Raw genomic sequence first — 17,975 nt, 5'->3', positions numbered from 1 at the left:
CCCCGAGTATTGAGTGCATACTATACTGTACATGGACATTATTTTCAGTAAGCCAACATTTCTGTATTAATAATCCCTTTTTCTTATTGGTCTTATGTAATATTCCTAATTTCTGAGATACTGACTTTTGGGTTTTCACTAGCTGTGAGCCATAATCATCAAAATAAAAAAAGAAATGCTTGCAATATATCCACTCTGTGTGTAACCCATCTATATATAATATATGAGATTCACTTTTTGAATTGAATTACTGAAATAAATTAACTTTTTGATGATATTCTAATTTTATGAGATGCACCTGTATATACGAATTGGATGCATTTTGAACCACATTCGATTTGCATAACATGTGAACCAGACTGGTTGTCAATGGAGCCGGTTCACATACTGTATATGCAGGCACGTTGTTGTGTGAATTTTAAAAGGGTTCTGTGCATTTTTCATTTAAGTTCAGGTGCAATTTCAGTGTCAAATTTGCACCTAAATCGCACCTGAACTGCTGAATGGAAATCACACCCGACTCTGCACTAAAACTGGACGCACATATATGTGAACCTAGCCTAAGGGACACGGGATAAGTAAATTGGATACATAAGGTTATGCTGTTGCCTTCAGGAGACTGGTCACTGGCAAGCAAAGCCGTAATGGGCCATACACACTATAAGATTTTCTGAAGACTTTTTCCTTTAGATTTACCAAAACCATAGAATATGAGGTCAAACCTAAACACTTTCAATTTGTATGCAATCTGGCAGGCCCTTGCACTACATAGAAAAGGTAAATCTGAAGGAAATCTAACCACAAAAAGTTGGATAGTGTGTATCCAGCTTAAGAATAGCCTAGTATGACCCCTCCCACTCCTATCAGACTCCAGTTTTGTAACAAAGCAATAGTAGATCATAAGAACAGAGAGAAGAGACCTGTATCCAAATGTGCACCAAAAAAAAAAAAAAAAGAAATTTAAATTGTACATTAACTACTAACCAGAGACATTTTTTCTATTTTTCGCACACTTTAGAATTCATATTTTAGGCCTTAAGATTAGTTAAACCACCCAAAGAAAATATTGTTTCTGAAAGCAAAGGCCTTGGAGAATAAAATGGTGGTAGCTCCATTTTTTTCATATGTAAGCGCACCTACCACATGCGTTTAAGTTCCTTTATGCATTAAAAAAGTGTTATTTTTAGTTTTAAACCCCAGTTATCTTCCCACCCTCCACTGAAGCCAATGGAGTACAGATTGTGGTCCATTCCTTTTTTCGCTGGCCAAACCAGCTGAGCAAAGCGACAGATAAACCCAGAAGTGACATAATACACGACGCTTCTGTATTCATTCACCAGAGGGGGGATCTGAAAACACACTCCCATCTGCTCCAGCAGAGTTGGCGGGAAGACTGAGAAGGTCCACATGTGCACTGAAAAGCAATGTGCACTTGTGCAGTAAGACAACCCGAAAGGAAGCTGCACAAACTCAGTAGGGGTGCCGAGGTAGTAAAACAGACAGGGCACCATTTTAAAAAATGCCACTGTGTCTCTTTCCTTCACCCACCCACAACCAAATTGTAGCAGCTGGCACTCTGACACTAACCCCTTGGAGGACTACCCAGAGCAGTAGAGCACCCACAAGGCTCCCAAAAATAAAGGGCAAAGCCCTGATTTTCCAAATGTCCTCCTGAAAAGCCCTGCAGTCTGCGCCAACATGACACACTGCAGGCAGATAGGCAGATATCAGAGAACATGCCATATTCAGAAAGCCTTTGCCCTCCTGGTTTGCTATGCTATGCTGAGAATCAGCTGATCAGAGAGCTGCACAATCAGCCCCCCTGACTTTGCCGCAACTGAAGAAGCTAGTTAAAAGTAAAAAAAATCTTGATAAAAAGCATAAAATGTTAAAACGGGTTAGCTTCTCGCTCAAAACACAAGATGTCCCTCCTTCCAGGACACTAGCAAAAAAGTGGAGAATGATGGGTTATATTAGACTATCCTTGCATCTTTGTTTGCCAGTTTTCAATCTCCTGAAAGCAGCAGTATAACCTTATGTACCTGAATTATTTGTCATGTGTCCCTTAAGGTACAATCAAGAAAGTTAGATTCCTCATTCTTACCACTGCCCATAGTGTCCCTACAAGATCCAGCCAAATTCTCGTGAGAAGATGCTCCTGCAGTGAACTGCCTTCTCATGTGTTGCTCTGCTCTGGATTCCCCAGATTCCTCTCAGAAAGCTAGTGCTGTAATGCTTAGCAATACGTTAGATGGGGGTGGTGTAAGTATAAACCTAAAATTTTTCTTTACAAAGACTTTTATCTAGTAATATTGGGTGCTTTGTTAGAGGCGCCCAAACAGTATATGCAAATTAGACATTATACTGCAAGGTTCACTTGAAATAAACAGACACTATACAGGACAGGTATATTCAATAGCCAAAATCTCATAACATAGTCATTGCACAGTTTACATGTGTTTACAAACACAGGAACGCAAAGACATACAAGACGGCTACGACAACCAGTAAGACCATGGTTTGCATTTTCTACGGTAGGCAAGCCATTTGCTCTGTGAAATAAATATTTTTCCTGAATGTGCCCTTTGAACCAAAGGTTTATGCTGTTTCATTACAATTAGTACTGCTCTATCCATTTAAATGTATTCAGTACAGAAAAGTGGTTAAGTGCAGCTTATTGTGAGGAATAAAACCCAATGGGGCAAGACTAGATAGGTTATACCAGTCATCCAAAAAATGTCCCTCTGGCATTTGTACCTTACCCATCACCGTACTCGACATAACCCCTTGGAGGACTAATGTTAATTAAATTAACATTTTCATTCTCCAACCATCACTTTTTTTTCCCAATAGTCTTTACTACAATTTCAAGTATAAGTACAAAGATACTTTTGAAGTTCAAAGAGATAACATTTTCTGAGGGTATCTTGAAACACATACAATGTACAATTATAACATGTTTCCCTTTGCTGTTCCTATAATAAAACTCTTTGGTATTCTAGAACAATAGCTAAGGGACTCTCGAATAAGGAGATCCTACTCCACAGCCGTGGAAGTTCAGAAACACTACAGATCGTTTTATTGTATTGTTTCTACAAAATGCACATACTCATTATGATCTGTTATGGGATTTATTTAAAAAACGAAACCAGAAATAGGTAAATGAAAATAGAGTAAAAGAGGGAAAGCAAGGAGTAGAAAGGGGTATACAGAGGAAAAGACAAACAAAAGGAGTGGGGAAAGGGTAGATAATCAGGATGAGATATATAGTCTGTCCTGTGGGGTCTACCTTCCATCTATCTCCCACATCTCTCAAAATATATTTTGTCTAGGAGAGTCTTAGATTTTTTCAAAATGTTCTATCATTTAAAGTAGCATATGATTCTTGGGAAATTCTAGGCTAATATCATTTTTCCTTGTGACCATGTCCACCATACAGTATCTCACAAAAGTGAGTACACCCCTCACATTGTTGTAAATATTTTATTATATCTTTGCATGTGACAACACTGAAGAAATTACACTTTGCTACAATGTAAATTAGTGAGTGTACAGCTTGTATAACAGTGTAAATTTGCTGCCCCCTCAAAATAAATCCACACACAGCCATAAATGTCTAAACCACTGGCAAAAAAAGTGAGTACCCCCCCCCCCCCCGAATAAAAATGTCCAAATTGGGCCCAAAGTGTCAATATTTCCTGTGGCCCCCATTATTTTCCAGCACTGCCTTATCCCTCTTGGGCATGGAGTTCACCAGATCTTCACAGGTTGCCACTGGAGTCCTCTTCCACTCATCCATGATGACATCACAGAGCTGGTGGATGTTAGAGACCTTGAGCCCTTCCACCTTCCATTTGAGGATGACCCACAGGATTCTAGGACAATATCCCCCCGGACAATATCCCTCCTGGACAATATCCCCCCTGGACAACATCCCCCTGGACAATATCCTCCCTGAACAATATCCCCCTAGACAATATCCCTCCTCTAACCCTAACCCTCTAACCCTATGTCCAGGGGGATGTTTTCCGGGGGGGATATTGTCCGGGGGGGATATTGTCCAGGGGGGACATTGTCCTGATACCGACCCAAAAAAGATAAGTGCTGGACAGCACTCCCTTTTCCTGCGCTCGGAACCTGGTCCTCAGGCTGTTACAATCCTGGAACTCGTACTGGTATTAGGCATCCATGATGGCTAGGCTTTGCTGCCCCTTACGACCAGGGTGGTCGACCAAACACTGAAAATACAAAGCAAAAAAGGGCGCACCAGCCTAGCGCATTATCCTTGGCAAGTTTATTTGGATAAAATTGTTTAAAATCAAATACTCACAAACAAACAAGAAGTTTCAGGCACATCAATTCCATACACCTGCCTCCTACCAGAGGATCAACGTCTTTACTGGAAGCAGAGGGCTGACGCGTTTCGAGGCTGTGCCTCTTCCTCAGAGCCTGGAGGCCATGGTCAAGACCATAGTTTAAATATAGTATGTAGGGCCAGGCCTCCATATGACCCCTGGGAGATGTGGGAGGAGATATCGCCCAAATGGGCGTTGCTACACAGCCATTTACCCAAAAGCTATTGCAAGTCACAAGTGTAGTTACATTTACATTTTAGTTGGCAAAGCCCCACGTGACCATTTGTTCCATTGGTGAGCTATCCAAAACACTTCCCAGCTCATCGTGGACTCCATTTCACATAAGAATAATAATCATAATCATATAGAATAATGGTAGTGATATAAAAATAATAATAATATAAGAATAATAACTGATATGGTAGACTGACCTGTATGTGTGGTGGTCCTGAACCAAGTAGGGCATCGAGCTGGGACCATCGTGTTGATTGATAGTCCACTGCCTCATACTGGGCATATTGGGCATATTCCCTGGTGGTCCAATGGTGTTTACTGTAAGATAGGTTACCAGGATAATTGGGGATGGTATGATATGGCAGCAGGGTGGCGGTGGAACGCACGCCGCTCACCCCGGAACCAGCGTGCGCACCACCGCATAGCGTCACTTCCGCCCATCCAGGTCGTGACAGCTTCCGGTTTCCATATACGTGGGCGGCGGGACAGCGGTGGAACGCACGCCGCCCGACCCGGAACTGGCGTGCGCATCACCGCGTAACGTCACTTCCGCCCATCCAAACCACAACAACCTCCGTCCTCAGCAAGCCGTTCCTATGGAGACCGCAAGGGGGAGGACACAAGTATGCCCCGCTGATGTGATATATATATATATACACACCGGACCACGTCCAGGGGCACTAAATTAAAATGCACCATACGGAGTCGACTCTGGTGGGAGTTGATTGGGGCACCCACCAAATTTGGAAAAAATGGTCGCACATATTTAAAATAGCAGTGAAATATTGTACATCAGATAGGACGACCCAAACCAATAAAATTAACATTAACACCAATGGTATTAATGATGGGTACCTGTGTACTAATAATGTAACTAGCTAAGCCTGAATGAGAATCACATGTATAAAAGAATAAATCAATGGATAAAAGATTATTCAATTTTCAATTAAATTATATAACTGTGAATAAGTATATACACATACATAAAAAATTAATTAATTAAAAAAAATCTTTTACATACCATGCACATATAAATATACATGTATATACAGACACCCATATATACACATGCCGAACCATAATGATTCATTATATAAAATCCATATTAAAACTATCTAAAAATATGTGTTTACATATAGTGTGACTCGTTAGATATGGCATGTGGAGCTTCGGACACCAATTTGCACGTGCCATACCTCCTCTATAAACATACCTTGGAGAGCTTGAAAAACTAAACTCGGTAAGCCAAATGCAAAAAACTATAGGTGTGGGACCTATACTAAGGAACTGTACGCTTCAAAATAGATTGAGGGGAAGGAAAGGAAAAAGGGAAAGGGAGGATGGTGTAGCAAGCAGTGTGTGTATATGTGCGTGCATAGACTACGCTCACGCATATCCACACAATTGAGGAGACGGGGAGGGGGGAGGGGCACACACATAACCATTTCCGGGGGGGATATTGTCCGGGGGGGATATTGTCCAGGGGGGACATTGTCCTGATACCGACCCACAGATGCTTAAAAGGGTTTAGGTCTGGAGACATGCTTGGCCAGTCCATCGCCTTTACCCTCAGCTTCTTTAGCAAGGCAGTGGTCATCTTGGAGCTGTGTTTGGGGTCGTTATCATGTTGGAATACTGCCCTGTGGCCCAGTCTCCGAAGGGAGGGGATCATGCTCTGCTTCAGTATGTCACTGTACATGTTGGCTTTCTCGGTTTCTTCAATGAACTATAGCTCCCCAGTGCCGGCAGCACTCATGCAGCCCCAGACAATGATACTCCCACCATGTTTGACTGTAGGCACGACACACTTGTCTTTGTACTCCTTACCTGGTTGCCGCCACATACATTTGACACCATCTGAACCAAATAAGTTTATCTTGGTCTCAGCAGACCACAGGACATGGTTCCAGTAATCCATGTCCTTAGTCTGCTTGTCTTCAGCAAACTGTTTGCGGGCTTTCTTGTACATCATCTTTAGAAGAGGCTTCCTTCTGGGATAACATCCACGCAGACCAATTTGATGCAGTGTGCGGCGTATGGTCTGAGCACTGACAGGCTGACCCCCCACCCCTTCAACCTCTGCAGCAATGTTGGCAGCACTCATACCTCTATTTCCCAAAGGCAACCTCTGGTTATGATGCTGAGCATGTGCACTCAACTTCTTTGGTCAACCTTGGCGAGGCCTGTTCTGAGTGGAACCTATCCTGTTAAACCAATGTATAGTCTTGGCCATCGTGTTGCAGCTCAGTTGTAGGTTCTTGGCAATCTTCTTATAGCCCAGGCCATCTTTATGTAAATCAACAATTCTATTTTTCAGATCCTCAGAGAGTTCATTGCCATGAGGTGCCATGTTGAATTTCAGTGACCAGTATGAAAGGCCCAGGTGTATTAGGCACGAGTATGCTACCAGTACAGCGTACCGACCCCCCTCGTTATTATTCTAGCCTACCAGGCTTGGTCAGTTACAAGGTCTTATCACCTGAAATCTTTCTCAGATACACCTGGGTCCTAGGCATAGGAGGTGTAACCACCTCGCCTGCCCTTGTTTGGTTCTGTAGGTCGGGGCTTTTCTTTTCCTCCGGCCTCTTTACACAATCCCTTTTTGGGATCGGATTTCCATGACAGTGAGCCCTTGATTCTGATCTGTACCTATGTTATATGAAGTACTTTGTCTCATGTTATTTCCGGTAATTGTATTAGGCAGTTTGCTCCAACCACAGCGTACCGACCCCCCTCGTTATTATTCTAGCCTACCAGGCTTGGTCCGTTACAAGGTCTTATCACCTGAAATCTTTCTCAGATGTCTGTTTTCACCACATGCTCCAGAAGAAGCTTACTAGGTTAAGCGAAACATGTAGGGCAGCTGGGACTCAACCTAACATCTGTGTATCCACTCTGTACAGACGACCTTTAGAGACGGTCATTATCCTTCTCTATGGCCGCCTCATGAAAACAGGTTACTCTGTAATTTATGTGATTGTTGTTACAACTATTAGTACCTGACAGGCTATGCGATTTGCACACTGTTTTGAGGCTTTGCCGCCTTACTGCATTATATGTATATTGTATGTTGGCCTTTTTATCCCTCTTGTTTGTGCTTTTGTCATTAATGTGTTTTTGCAAATTTTCCAATAAAATATACAATTTTTATACCGGTGCCAATAAAGTCCAATTACTTCCCTCCCATTCTCTCTACTATATAACTCAGGATGTGGCACCCTTAACTAAAACCCCCCCTTTTGTGCGCCTAGACACCCTGCGACCTAGGAGCGCACATATAAACTATTTGATTAATGATTGTGTGATGAGTTATTTTGAGGGGACAGAGAATTTCCACTGTTATACAAGCTGTACACTCACTACTTTACATTGTAGCAAAGTGTAATTTCTTCAGTGTTGTCACATGAAAAGATATAATAAAATATTTACAAAATTGTGAGGGGTGTACTCAGTTTTGTCATATACTGTATGTGCCTTCTTAGGGAGGCTCCCAGAACAAAGGAAGCTACTTACATTGGAACCATATAACATCTCAATCATTTAAAATTAGTTTAAACAATTGAAGTATTTATGTATGATTTTGATGTCAAATAATTATTTTGTGCCATTCACCCAAGTCCACATCACTTTCTAGATCCTGCTCTCATTTGTCCATGTACGATAATTTCATGGAGGTCAAGTATAGCGTAGATAGCAGAGATGTGTACAGGAATCTGGTCAACGTTCTTACAGGTATTCTAGGAATGTCATTGATATTAAATTTGCCTAGCATCCAAGAGATTTGAGAAAGTTAACTATTTGATTATAACGATACAATTCTGAATTTAGCATTTGAAATGTATTCTGTAATATTGACCCTTACAGGATTCCCTGATCATTGAACATGTCAGCTATTTCCATAAGGCCTTTATTTGTCCCCAAATAGAAGTTTTGGTATTGAGACCCGGGTCAATTGTAACTTTTCAGTAAAAGTTTAAATCTTATTGGTTGCTATGTGGAAATAAACAGCTCTTAATTGAGACATCTTGATTAATAAGGTTAAATGAGAATGCATGCAATGAATACTGTTTCTATCTGCAGGAAGCAGATACATACTTATAGTATACACATGTATATATAGACTCACCGGTCACTTTATTAAGTACACCTTGCTAGTACCAGATTGGAACCCCTTTTGCCTTCAGAACTGCCTTAATTCTTCCTGACATAAATTCAACAAGGTGTTGGAAACATTCCTCAGAGATTTTGGTCCATATTGACATGATAGCATCAGGCAGATGTTGCAGATTTGTTGGCTGCACAGCCATGATGCAAATCCCCTGTTCCACCACATCCCAAAGGTGTTCTATTGGATTGAGTTCTGGTGACTGTGGAGACCATTGGAGTATAGTGACCTCATTGTCATGTTCAAGAAACGAGTGGTGAGATGATGTGAGCTTTGTGACATGGTGCATTATCCTGCCGGAAGGAGCCATCAGAAGATGGGTACACTGTAGTCATAAAAGGATGGACATGGTCAGCAACAATACTCAGGTAGGCCGTGGCATTTAAACAATGCTCAATTGGTACTAAGGGGCCCAAGGTGTGCAAACAAAATATCCCCTACACCATTACACCACCACCACCAGCCTGAACCGTTGATACAAGGCAAGATTGATCCATGTTTTTTATGTTTACATCAAATTCTGACCCTACCATCTGAATGTTACAGCTGAAATTAAGGCTCCACAGACCAGGCAACGTTTTTCCAATCTTCTATTGTCCAATTTTGATGAGCCTGTGCAAATTGTAGCCTCATTTTCCTGTTCTTAGCTCACAGGAGTGGCATCCGGTGTGGTAATTTGCTGCTGTAGCCCATCTGCTTCAAGGTTCGATATGTTGTGCCTTCAGAGCTGGTATTCTGCATACCTTGGCTGTAACGAGTGTTTATTTAGGTTACTGTTGCCTTTCTATCATCTCTAACATGTCTTCCCATTCTCCTCTGACCTCTTACATTAACAAGACATTTCCGTCCACACAACTGCTGCTTACTGAATATTTTTTATTTTTCTGACCATTCTCTGTAAACCTTAGAGAAAGTTGTGCGTGAAAATCTCAGTAGATCAGCAGGTTTTTAAATTCTCAAACCAGCCCCATCTGGCACCAACAACCATGCCACATTCAAAGTCACTTAAATCCCCTTTCTTCCCCATTCGAATGCTCAGTTTAAACTTCAGCAAGTAATCCTCACCACGTCTAGATGCCTAAATTCATTCAGTTGCTGCCATGTGATTGGCTGATTAGCAATTTGTGTTACCAACCAATTGAACAGGTATACCTAATCAGGTAGCTGGTGAGAGTACACACACACTTAATATCACTATCATGTAAGTATCCCTACAAAGGGGTGCATGATTGTATAGAAAAATAAACACATACAGTAGAATATCGAATTATTTGGGACAGCGAATATACACAATTAACCTACACCATCATGTAAGCATCCTTATAAAGAGGTGCATGATTGCCTAAAAACGTAAAAGCATTCAATGTAACATTATTTGGGAATGTAATCTCCTACGCTCGTACCAGTGTCATAGTTTTAGGGGAGAGGAGAGACAGCCAACAGATGCTCCATAGAAAGCCCATAGGTAACATCACTGCACAGGCATTGCAGCTGTTGTGGTCACTTTCTCCTCTCCCCTGAACAGGCCACTGGGGAGATCATGTGACCAGACCAGAGCGCCCTGAGAGTAGGTAAGTATAAGCATCTATTTTTTACAGGGTAGATAGAATAGGAGTTAAAGGAAAATGGAGCATGTTTAAGCTTAGTTAGGAATAACTTTGACTTCTACTTTAATTGCAGAGTTGTTCCTTTGTAATTTTACTTTGGGAAATGTCACTGTAGCTGTCAGCGGCAGAACTCCCTGCAGAGACACATACGCCTCCCAACTGACTAAAGATACAGCAGATACTGGTTCCTTTCAGAGCTTTGTAAAGATTTAAGATTTTTCATTGATGTCAATTTTTTACCCAGCTGTATTTGAAAATTGCAGTACTAAAAGAATATTACCTGGAAGAAAGGGAATAATTCTTTGCTTTGGATCTTTCTGTCCTGCTTCATTGGGAAACTTATCCAAAACTTGCATCTGTAAAAGACCATTACAAATATATATTAGTCAACAAAATGAAAGTATACTGCTGCAACACAGAAAATCCACAATAACAGGTAAAAACATCATTTAGGAGGACCTATTTATAAAGCTTTAAAATTACAACTTTGCCATTCCTTCAGATATTTCCCTTTTGACTTTTAACCACCTCAATACTGGGCATTTCCTTCCTTCCCAGGCCAATTTTCAGCTTTCAGCGCTCTTACAATTTGAATGACAATTACGCGGTCATGCAACACTATACCCAAATGACATTTTTATCATTTTTTTACACAAATAGAGCTTTCTTTTGATGGTATTTATTCACCACTGGGTTTTTATTTTTTGTGCTACAAATGAAAAAAAGACAGAAAATTTAGGAAAAAATGTGTTTTTCCTAGTTTCTGTTATACAATTTTTCAAATAAGTAATTTCTTTTCATAAATTTTGACCAAAATGTATACTGCTACATTTCTTTGGTAAAAATATTCCAAAGTAGGGTATATCATTTGGTCTGTGTGAAAGCTATAGAGTCTAGAATCTATGGTACCAATCACTGAAAATTGATCACACCTGAGGTACTGACATTTCTTGAGGTCCTAACGTGTCAAGACAAATACCCCCCAAATTACCCCTTTTTGGAAAGTAGACAGTCCAGGGTATATAGTAAGAGGCATTGCGAGCTTGCCTAGAGGATAAAATGGTGGGTTTTTCAAATTTTTATGTCACACGGTATTTGCGCAGAGGTTTTTTAGAACGCAATTTTACACACTAATGCATAAAAATAAATTTTAATAAATTTCAATGCACACAGAGACAATATAATACCCAAATTGTCGGTAAAATATATAAAAATATAAAGACAATCAGTGCAATCAATAAAACTAATCAATAATTTTGCAAGCTGACCTAGGGACATCACTAAAACCTGGACAGGTACAATAATTTCAAATATAATGCAGCGCAATAAACATATCAAATCCAATTAATAATAAGGCCCAAAAGTCCCTTAGTGAAAAAATGTCATCCAGTGATAGATGAAAGAAAAAAAGGAAACAGGATCCACTTCAGGTAACAATCCCTTCACCAATAGGCATTCAAATGCGCTCACTTCACTGTAAGACCCCTGTTTTACCAGTGGGTCAAATACAATTTTTACCATCAGAAGGAAAGACAAGGGGAAGCATGAATAACGATCCTCAGCATTCCACCTATCAGTCGTATAAAGGCAATCCTCTGCAGATCAGGATAAACAGTGCCTCCTTATGTTTGGTGAAGCATAAGAACAATCAGGGCAGTGGGTGTAAAAATATGGAAGATAAAAGACATGTGCATACCGCATAAAAGATAAAAATGAATTTAATCCAGATTGCACTTACAGACACTTTTCTTTAAAATTAACGATGGATGGATACAAATAAAGCTGATCACTGTCGGCTCTACGAGATAGAAGCAGGTAACGTCAGTAAGTAAGGCTCTTCCTCCCGTACAAATTAAGCTGATCCCTGTCGGATCTACGAGATAGCAGCGGGTGACGTCAGTAAGCAAGACTCCTCCTCCCGTACAAATGAAGCCGATCTCTGTCGGCTCTACGAGATAGCGGTGACATCAGGATGTCGGGAGGAGGAGCCTTATTACTGATGTCACCCGCATTGGTACAGATGTGATGGGGGACTGCCAGATGTTTTGTGCACTGGTTCAGATGTGATGGGGGACTGCCAGATGTTTTGTGCATTGGTACAGATGTGATGGGGGACTGACAGATGTTTTTTGCACTGGCATAGATGTGATGGGGGACTGACAGATGTTTTTTGCACTGGTACAGATGTTTTATGGGGACAATGACAGATGTGTATGGGGACAGGGGTGACAGAGCTGTCACAGATCGTGCAGATTCCCCCGCTCCCCTCCACTGAGCTCTCACTGAGCTAAGCGGGGAGAACTGTTACAGAGACAAGCATCTCCGTTTACATAGTGAAGGCTGTGTTTGGACACAGCCATCACATGATTGGGAGGGCTAATCACAGCGCCCATATCCCAATCTCATCTTGGCTCTGTCCTGTGATCACAGCCACCAAGGGGTTTTCGCTGCTGCGCGGCCTCACAGCCGCAAGCAGGTGCTCGTTCTGAGGGACGTATAGGAATTTCCACTCAGAACGATGGAGCTCCCAGCCAGCTGTTTACATACAGTGGCCGGGTGGGAGAAGGTAAAGTAATTATAAAGGTTCATTTTTTCAAAACAACAAACATATTATACTTACCTGCTCTATACAATGGTTTTGCACAGAGCAACCCTGATCCTCTTCTTCTGGGGTCTCCCGCTGATGCTCACGGCTTCTCTCCCCTGACAAATGCCCCTATAGCAAGCCCCTTGCTATGGGGGCACTAGTGTAGTCCTGATCCCAAGCCGCACTCTATGGGGTTGATTTATTAAAGGCAAATAGACAGCATTTTTGCTTGCACATGATTGGATGATGGAATTCAGCAGAGCTTCTGCTCATTTACTAAGCTGTGGAGCAGCTGCACTTGCAGAATACACAGTCTATTTGCCTTTAGTAAAGCAACCCCTATGTTTCCATTGGCACACAGAGCGTGGCACGGCCTCGCCCCCGCCTGTGATTGACAATAGCAGAAGCTAATGGCTCCCACTTCTCTGAGCCTATGAGAAGAGAGAGAGACACTAGAGAGATGCTGCTCTTCTGCACAGCCCTGAAGCGAGATCAGGCTCAGGTAAGTATAAGGGGTTGTGGAGGAGGAGCTGCATACAGGTTTTTCACCCTATTGCAGCGAATGCATTGACCACTTGGAGCCCATGCTATAGCCAAAAGATGTCTACATCACAGGCCTAAAATGCCAGGAGGGCATAAATGGATGTCCTCCTGTTCTCACGATGCCTGCGCGCCCGCTCTGTAATTGCAGAATCCTTGGGACTCGGCTGAACTCAGAGCAGGATAAAGGGTCAATTGCAGGGCACCCTTTACCATGTGATCAGCTGTCAGCCAATGACAGCTGATCACGGAAGAAAGCAGAGGCCAGAAGAAAAGAAGAAAGCCGTTAACCGGCTTCTGTTAGAGGGACAGCAGTCCCCTTAGTATCCTGCAGTGCTGCTAATCAGTGCCCACCACTGCCATCTATCAGTGCCCATCAGTACTGCTAGTCAGTGCCCACCAGTGCCACCTATCAGTGCTCATCAGTGCTGCCAATCAGTGCCTATCAGTACCTCATTATCAGTACCTCCTGATCAGTGCCCACCACTGCTGCCTATCAGTGCCCACCAGTGTCACCTATCAGTGCCAACTCTCAGTGTCGCCTATTAGTGCTCATCAGTGCTACCTATCAGAGCCACCCATTAGTGCAGCCTCATCAGTAAATCCTGATCAGTACCCACCAGTGCCGCCTCATCAGGGACACCTACCGGTGCCCATGAGTGCAGCCTATCAGTGCTCATCAGTGCAGTCTATCAATGCCCATCAGTGCCACCTCATTAGTGCCCATCAGTGAAGGAAAAAAATTACCTGTTTGCAAAATTTTAAAACAAAATATGAAAAACGTTTTTTGTTTCCAAAACTTTCAGTCTAATTTTGTTTGTTTAGCAAAAAATAAACAGCCCAGTGGTGATTAAATACCACCAAAAGAAAGCTCTATATGTGTGAAAAAAATGCTAAAAATGTCACTTGGATACAGGGTTGCATGACCGTGCATTTGTAAAAGTGTAAGAGCGCTGAAAGCTGAAAATTGGCCTGGTTGGTCAGGAAGGGGATATAAGTGCCATGTAAGCAAGTGGCTAAGGTAAAAAAAAAAAACTTTCAACATTTAGAATCACTTTAGGTTATTACCAAAGCTTCTTTAGATTTATTAGCCTCAACCTTTACCTCTTTTTTGGATGTTGCTTGTATTGTTTATTTTTTTTTTAATGTTTTATTTATCATTATCGTGTGTTTGTAAAGTGCTGAACAATTTGAATCTGGAGGATTCACCTTTCTTCTCTACTCTATAACAACGGCTCTCTAAAGGCCCGTACACACGTACCGATCGTCGGCATACAAACGTCGGTGGACGAAGGATCTGCCGATTGTACGCGTGTTAGTATGGTGCCTCCGACAGATGTCTGCGCACAATCCGCGGACAAAAGTCTTTCTTGCAAACATGAAAATATTTGTATGCCGACACCAGAACGGACGATTGTTCGCCTGTCAGTACGCAATTCTGCCGACACACAGCTACAAATCCCAACACGCATGATCAAACCAAATGAGTTCCCGGAAGAATTTTCTCTAGTAAACTCAACATTTTATTCAGAAAGAACTTTCGGCTCGCGGAAGTCCAAGAAATAGGTGAAATGCGGAGCACATGCTCATCTTGATAAATGTGAGAAGAAGGAAGATGCTGCTCATAATGCCATACTTTTCTAATAAAAAGGCATGTGTTCTGTTATGATGAAGATAATGTTTGTCTATTCTATCTGTTCTATCAAATTTTAGAATTAAATAATTTGAACTCTTCACCATTATTTTTGTATTTTCACACCAAAGATCTAACTATTGATATGACCCTTTATTCTTTTATGAATTAATGTCTAAAACATATTTTTCAGGTTATGTACAATATTAAACATGTTAACAAATTCAGATAGGCCATTTTTTATTTTCAATTTTCTTTATTTTTTGGATCTCAGCAAAAAAAAAACAAAGCAAACATCAATACTTTCCGTATAATAAACATAAAAAAGGTCCATTTGGACAAAATTAAACTAGAAACTGGCAAACAGGGGTAAAATAAATAATAGGGGGTTACACAAATTAAAGTTGGTGATAGCTATAATCAGGTTGCCATGAGGGCAGGTTTGGATCCTGCTGGCCATATTGCCACTGGCCATGTGGCATTTGGCGAGGTGGTGGGTGTTGTGGAGGTGGAGGTGGAGGTGGAGGTGGAGGGCACGGGTGCTCCTGGCATGCATGGCTGTGCTCATTAAGTATGCCGTTTTCAGCGTTTTGCAGCACATCCAGAATAATTTTTCTGGCATACTGACACTGCCTGAGGTCCACCTTATCCAGGATTTTGGCAGTCATATTCCCGAAGGACTCATTGGCCTCCGGTTTCCGACGTAGGGCTATGGTGGCCTCCTGGATAAACTCGTCGGTGATGTCATCCACGTGCTTCCTCTTTTGCCTCCGTTTGGCAGGAGGAGGTGGTGGTGGAAATAGTTCCGCAGGCTCCTCAGGCTCCGCAGGCTCCCCAGGCTCCTGGCTGCAACCTGGCTCCTCCTCAGTGACACTTCCCTGTTGATGAAATGAACAATTGATTAGAATGTTATAGTGTATATAAAAAGTCATGTTTGTTATATTATTGTGAACAAATAGCAGACTTTACATACAGTGGCGTATCTAGGGTCTCCAGTGCCCTTGTTGAGGAGCTGTATTTGGCAACAACCCCCCCCCCCCCCAAGATCAATGGAAAACTGTAACCCACCCCCCCAAAAAAAAATTAAAGGGCATTAAAAGTTTCTAATTTGCCCCTTGTTTGCCCAGTGTAGAGCTCTCTAGTGGGCAATCATTGTCTCAGGTGTGAAAAAGAAAGAGAGGGTTGAGAGATAGAGAGAGGGAGAGAAAGAGGGGGTGTGAGAGAGAGAGGAGGGGGTTGCAGAGAGAGAGGGGCCTGAACTTGCAGAGGGCTTGATGTAGGGCATTGAGGGTGAAGCAGTGCAGGGAAACATGAATAAGGAAGCCACCTGCCTTGCTGACCCAGAGTGAGAGACCAGAGACATGGAAGCAAGGATGGATGGATCATTTGCAGGAGCTGTTAGTTTTGTATTAAAAAAGGTTGAGCCAGAGGAATGCTGAGGCTACAGCAGTGTTTCTTTGGACCAGAGGTGTGCTGGGGATGCAGCACTGTTTGTAAGACCGGAGGTGTGCTGGGGATGCAGTGAGAGGCAGTCTCAGTCTCCTGGTCTTTTGGCTCAGCTGCTCTCAATGTTTTACACCTGCATGAAGCAGCTCTCAATGTTTTACACCTGCATGAAGCTGCTCTCAATGTTTTACACCTGCATGAATCCGCCTGCAAACTGGGGGTTCTGGGGTGTGCAGGCTGAGTGGATTGTTAAAATAAACAATAAAACAATGCCAATGTTTTTGTGACCCACCCCCCTTGGCCTGCGCCCCTGGCGGTTGCCTGTCATGCCAACCCCTTGCTATGCCCGTTTACCTAAAGGGTCAATTATGGTTTAGCTTATAATTTTGTTACATGATTACATTTTAGCAGACAATATATTGTGAAATGCCATACCTGAGTAAAACTCTCCTCCAGGAAATCCTCATCCTGGCTTGGATCTACCGACACTGAGCCCTCTGCCGAAGTAGAAGGCAGTGTAGAAATTGACGGCCTGGATTCCAAGGTGTCTGCCAGGAACCGCATGTTATCATAGTACCACAGCCGTGGTACATGTACATTCCGTGCCCCTGCTCCAGACTGGGTGGACTCCTCTATTTTTTTTAACTCCCGCCTGTAGGCAGTACGAATACTGTTTATTTTTTTGCGTATATACTCAAAATTTGCCCCAGGACAGACGGGCTTGTAGAAGGCCACCAAATGTTCCATGGCCTGTTTTCGGAGTTTTCGATTTTTATAATCCGCGGACTTCACTTGCCACAAACACGGCAGTTGCCTGAACTCATCAATAAAACTTATTAAAAAGTTGTGGGTGGTGAAATTGTCCACCATATTGCAGGACAGTATATGCCTGCAAGACACAAAACAACACAAAACATATTAAAATAGCATGTATTTTGGCACATAATAAAGATATTCCTAATAAAAGCTGTATAGGGCCCAAAACACACACTTTCTATTAAAATAGTCGTACCTTTGTTTGTGGGGAAAAGTCGTGATTCGCCGCTCGATCGTGCTCCAACTCTCGATATGTCCGCTAGCGAATCGTCGGCCGAACGATCTGGCGTCCTTTAAATACAGCGCAGGCGTCAACTCCTCCTCCAGTGGCGGGCTTGTGCAGGGGTGTGTACGTGCCGAAGATCAGGCCTACATGCGACACTCACACCTGAGGCAGTGGAATAATAATTGTTTAATTAGGAACCATGTCTCAACAATCTGGGAGCTCAATTAGTGGAGGCCGAAGTGATTGGGCCACCCGAAAATCAAGGGCTACACCCATGTCAAAGCCAGAAATGGTGGAGATGGTCTCCATTTTAGAAAAAATGGATTACGATGGAAAGTTGGCAAATTACGAGCGGCCCAATGCCAG

At 42.4% G+C, this 17,975-nt stretch overlaps 1 protein-coding gene across 1 annotated transcript in view; it reads right to left on the bottom strand.

Annotated features, from left to right (window-relative positions):
• The window catches only part of LOC309563518 (SH3 and PX domain-containing protein 2A-like), a 202,514-nt gene that overhangs the window by 44,131 nt on the left and 140,408 nt on the right, over positions 1 to 17,975 (bottom strand). The window contains exon 3 of the mRNA XM_082267970.1: positions 10,642 to 10,717. Coding sequence (XP_082124096.1) covers positions 10,642 to 10,717 — 76 coding nt within the window. The remainder of the gene's footprint in view (positions 1 to 10,641; positions 10,718 to 17,975) is intronic.

The sequence above is a fragment of the Pelophylax lessonae genome (assembly GCF_965119305.1).
Source record: "Pelophylax lessonae genome assembly, chromosome: 9".
NCBI lineage: Eukaryota > Metazoa > Chordata > Amphibia > Anura > Ranidae > Pelophylax > Pelophylax lessonae.
This window is presented reverse-complemented; position numbering and strand designations above follow the sequence as displayed.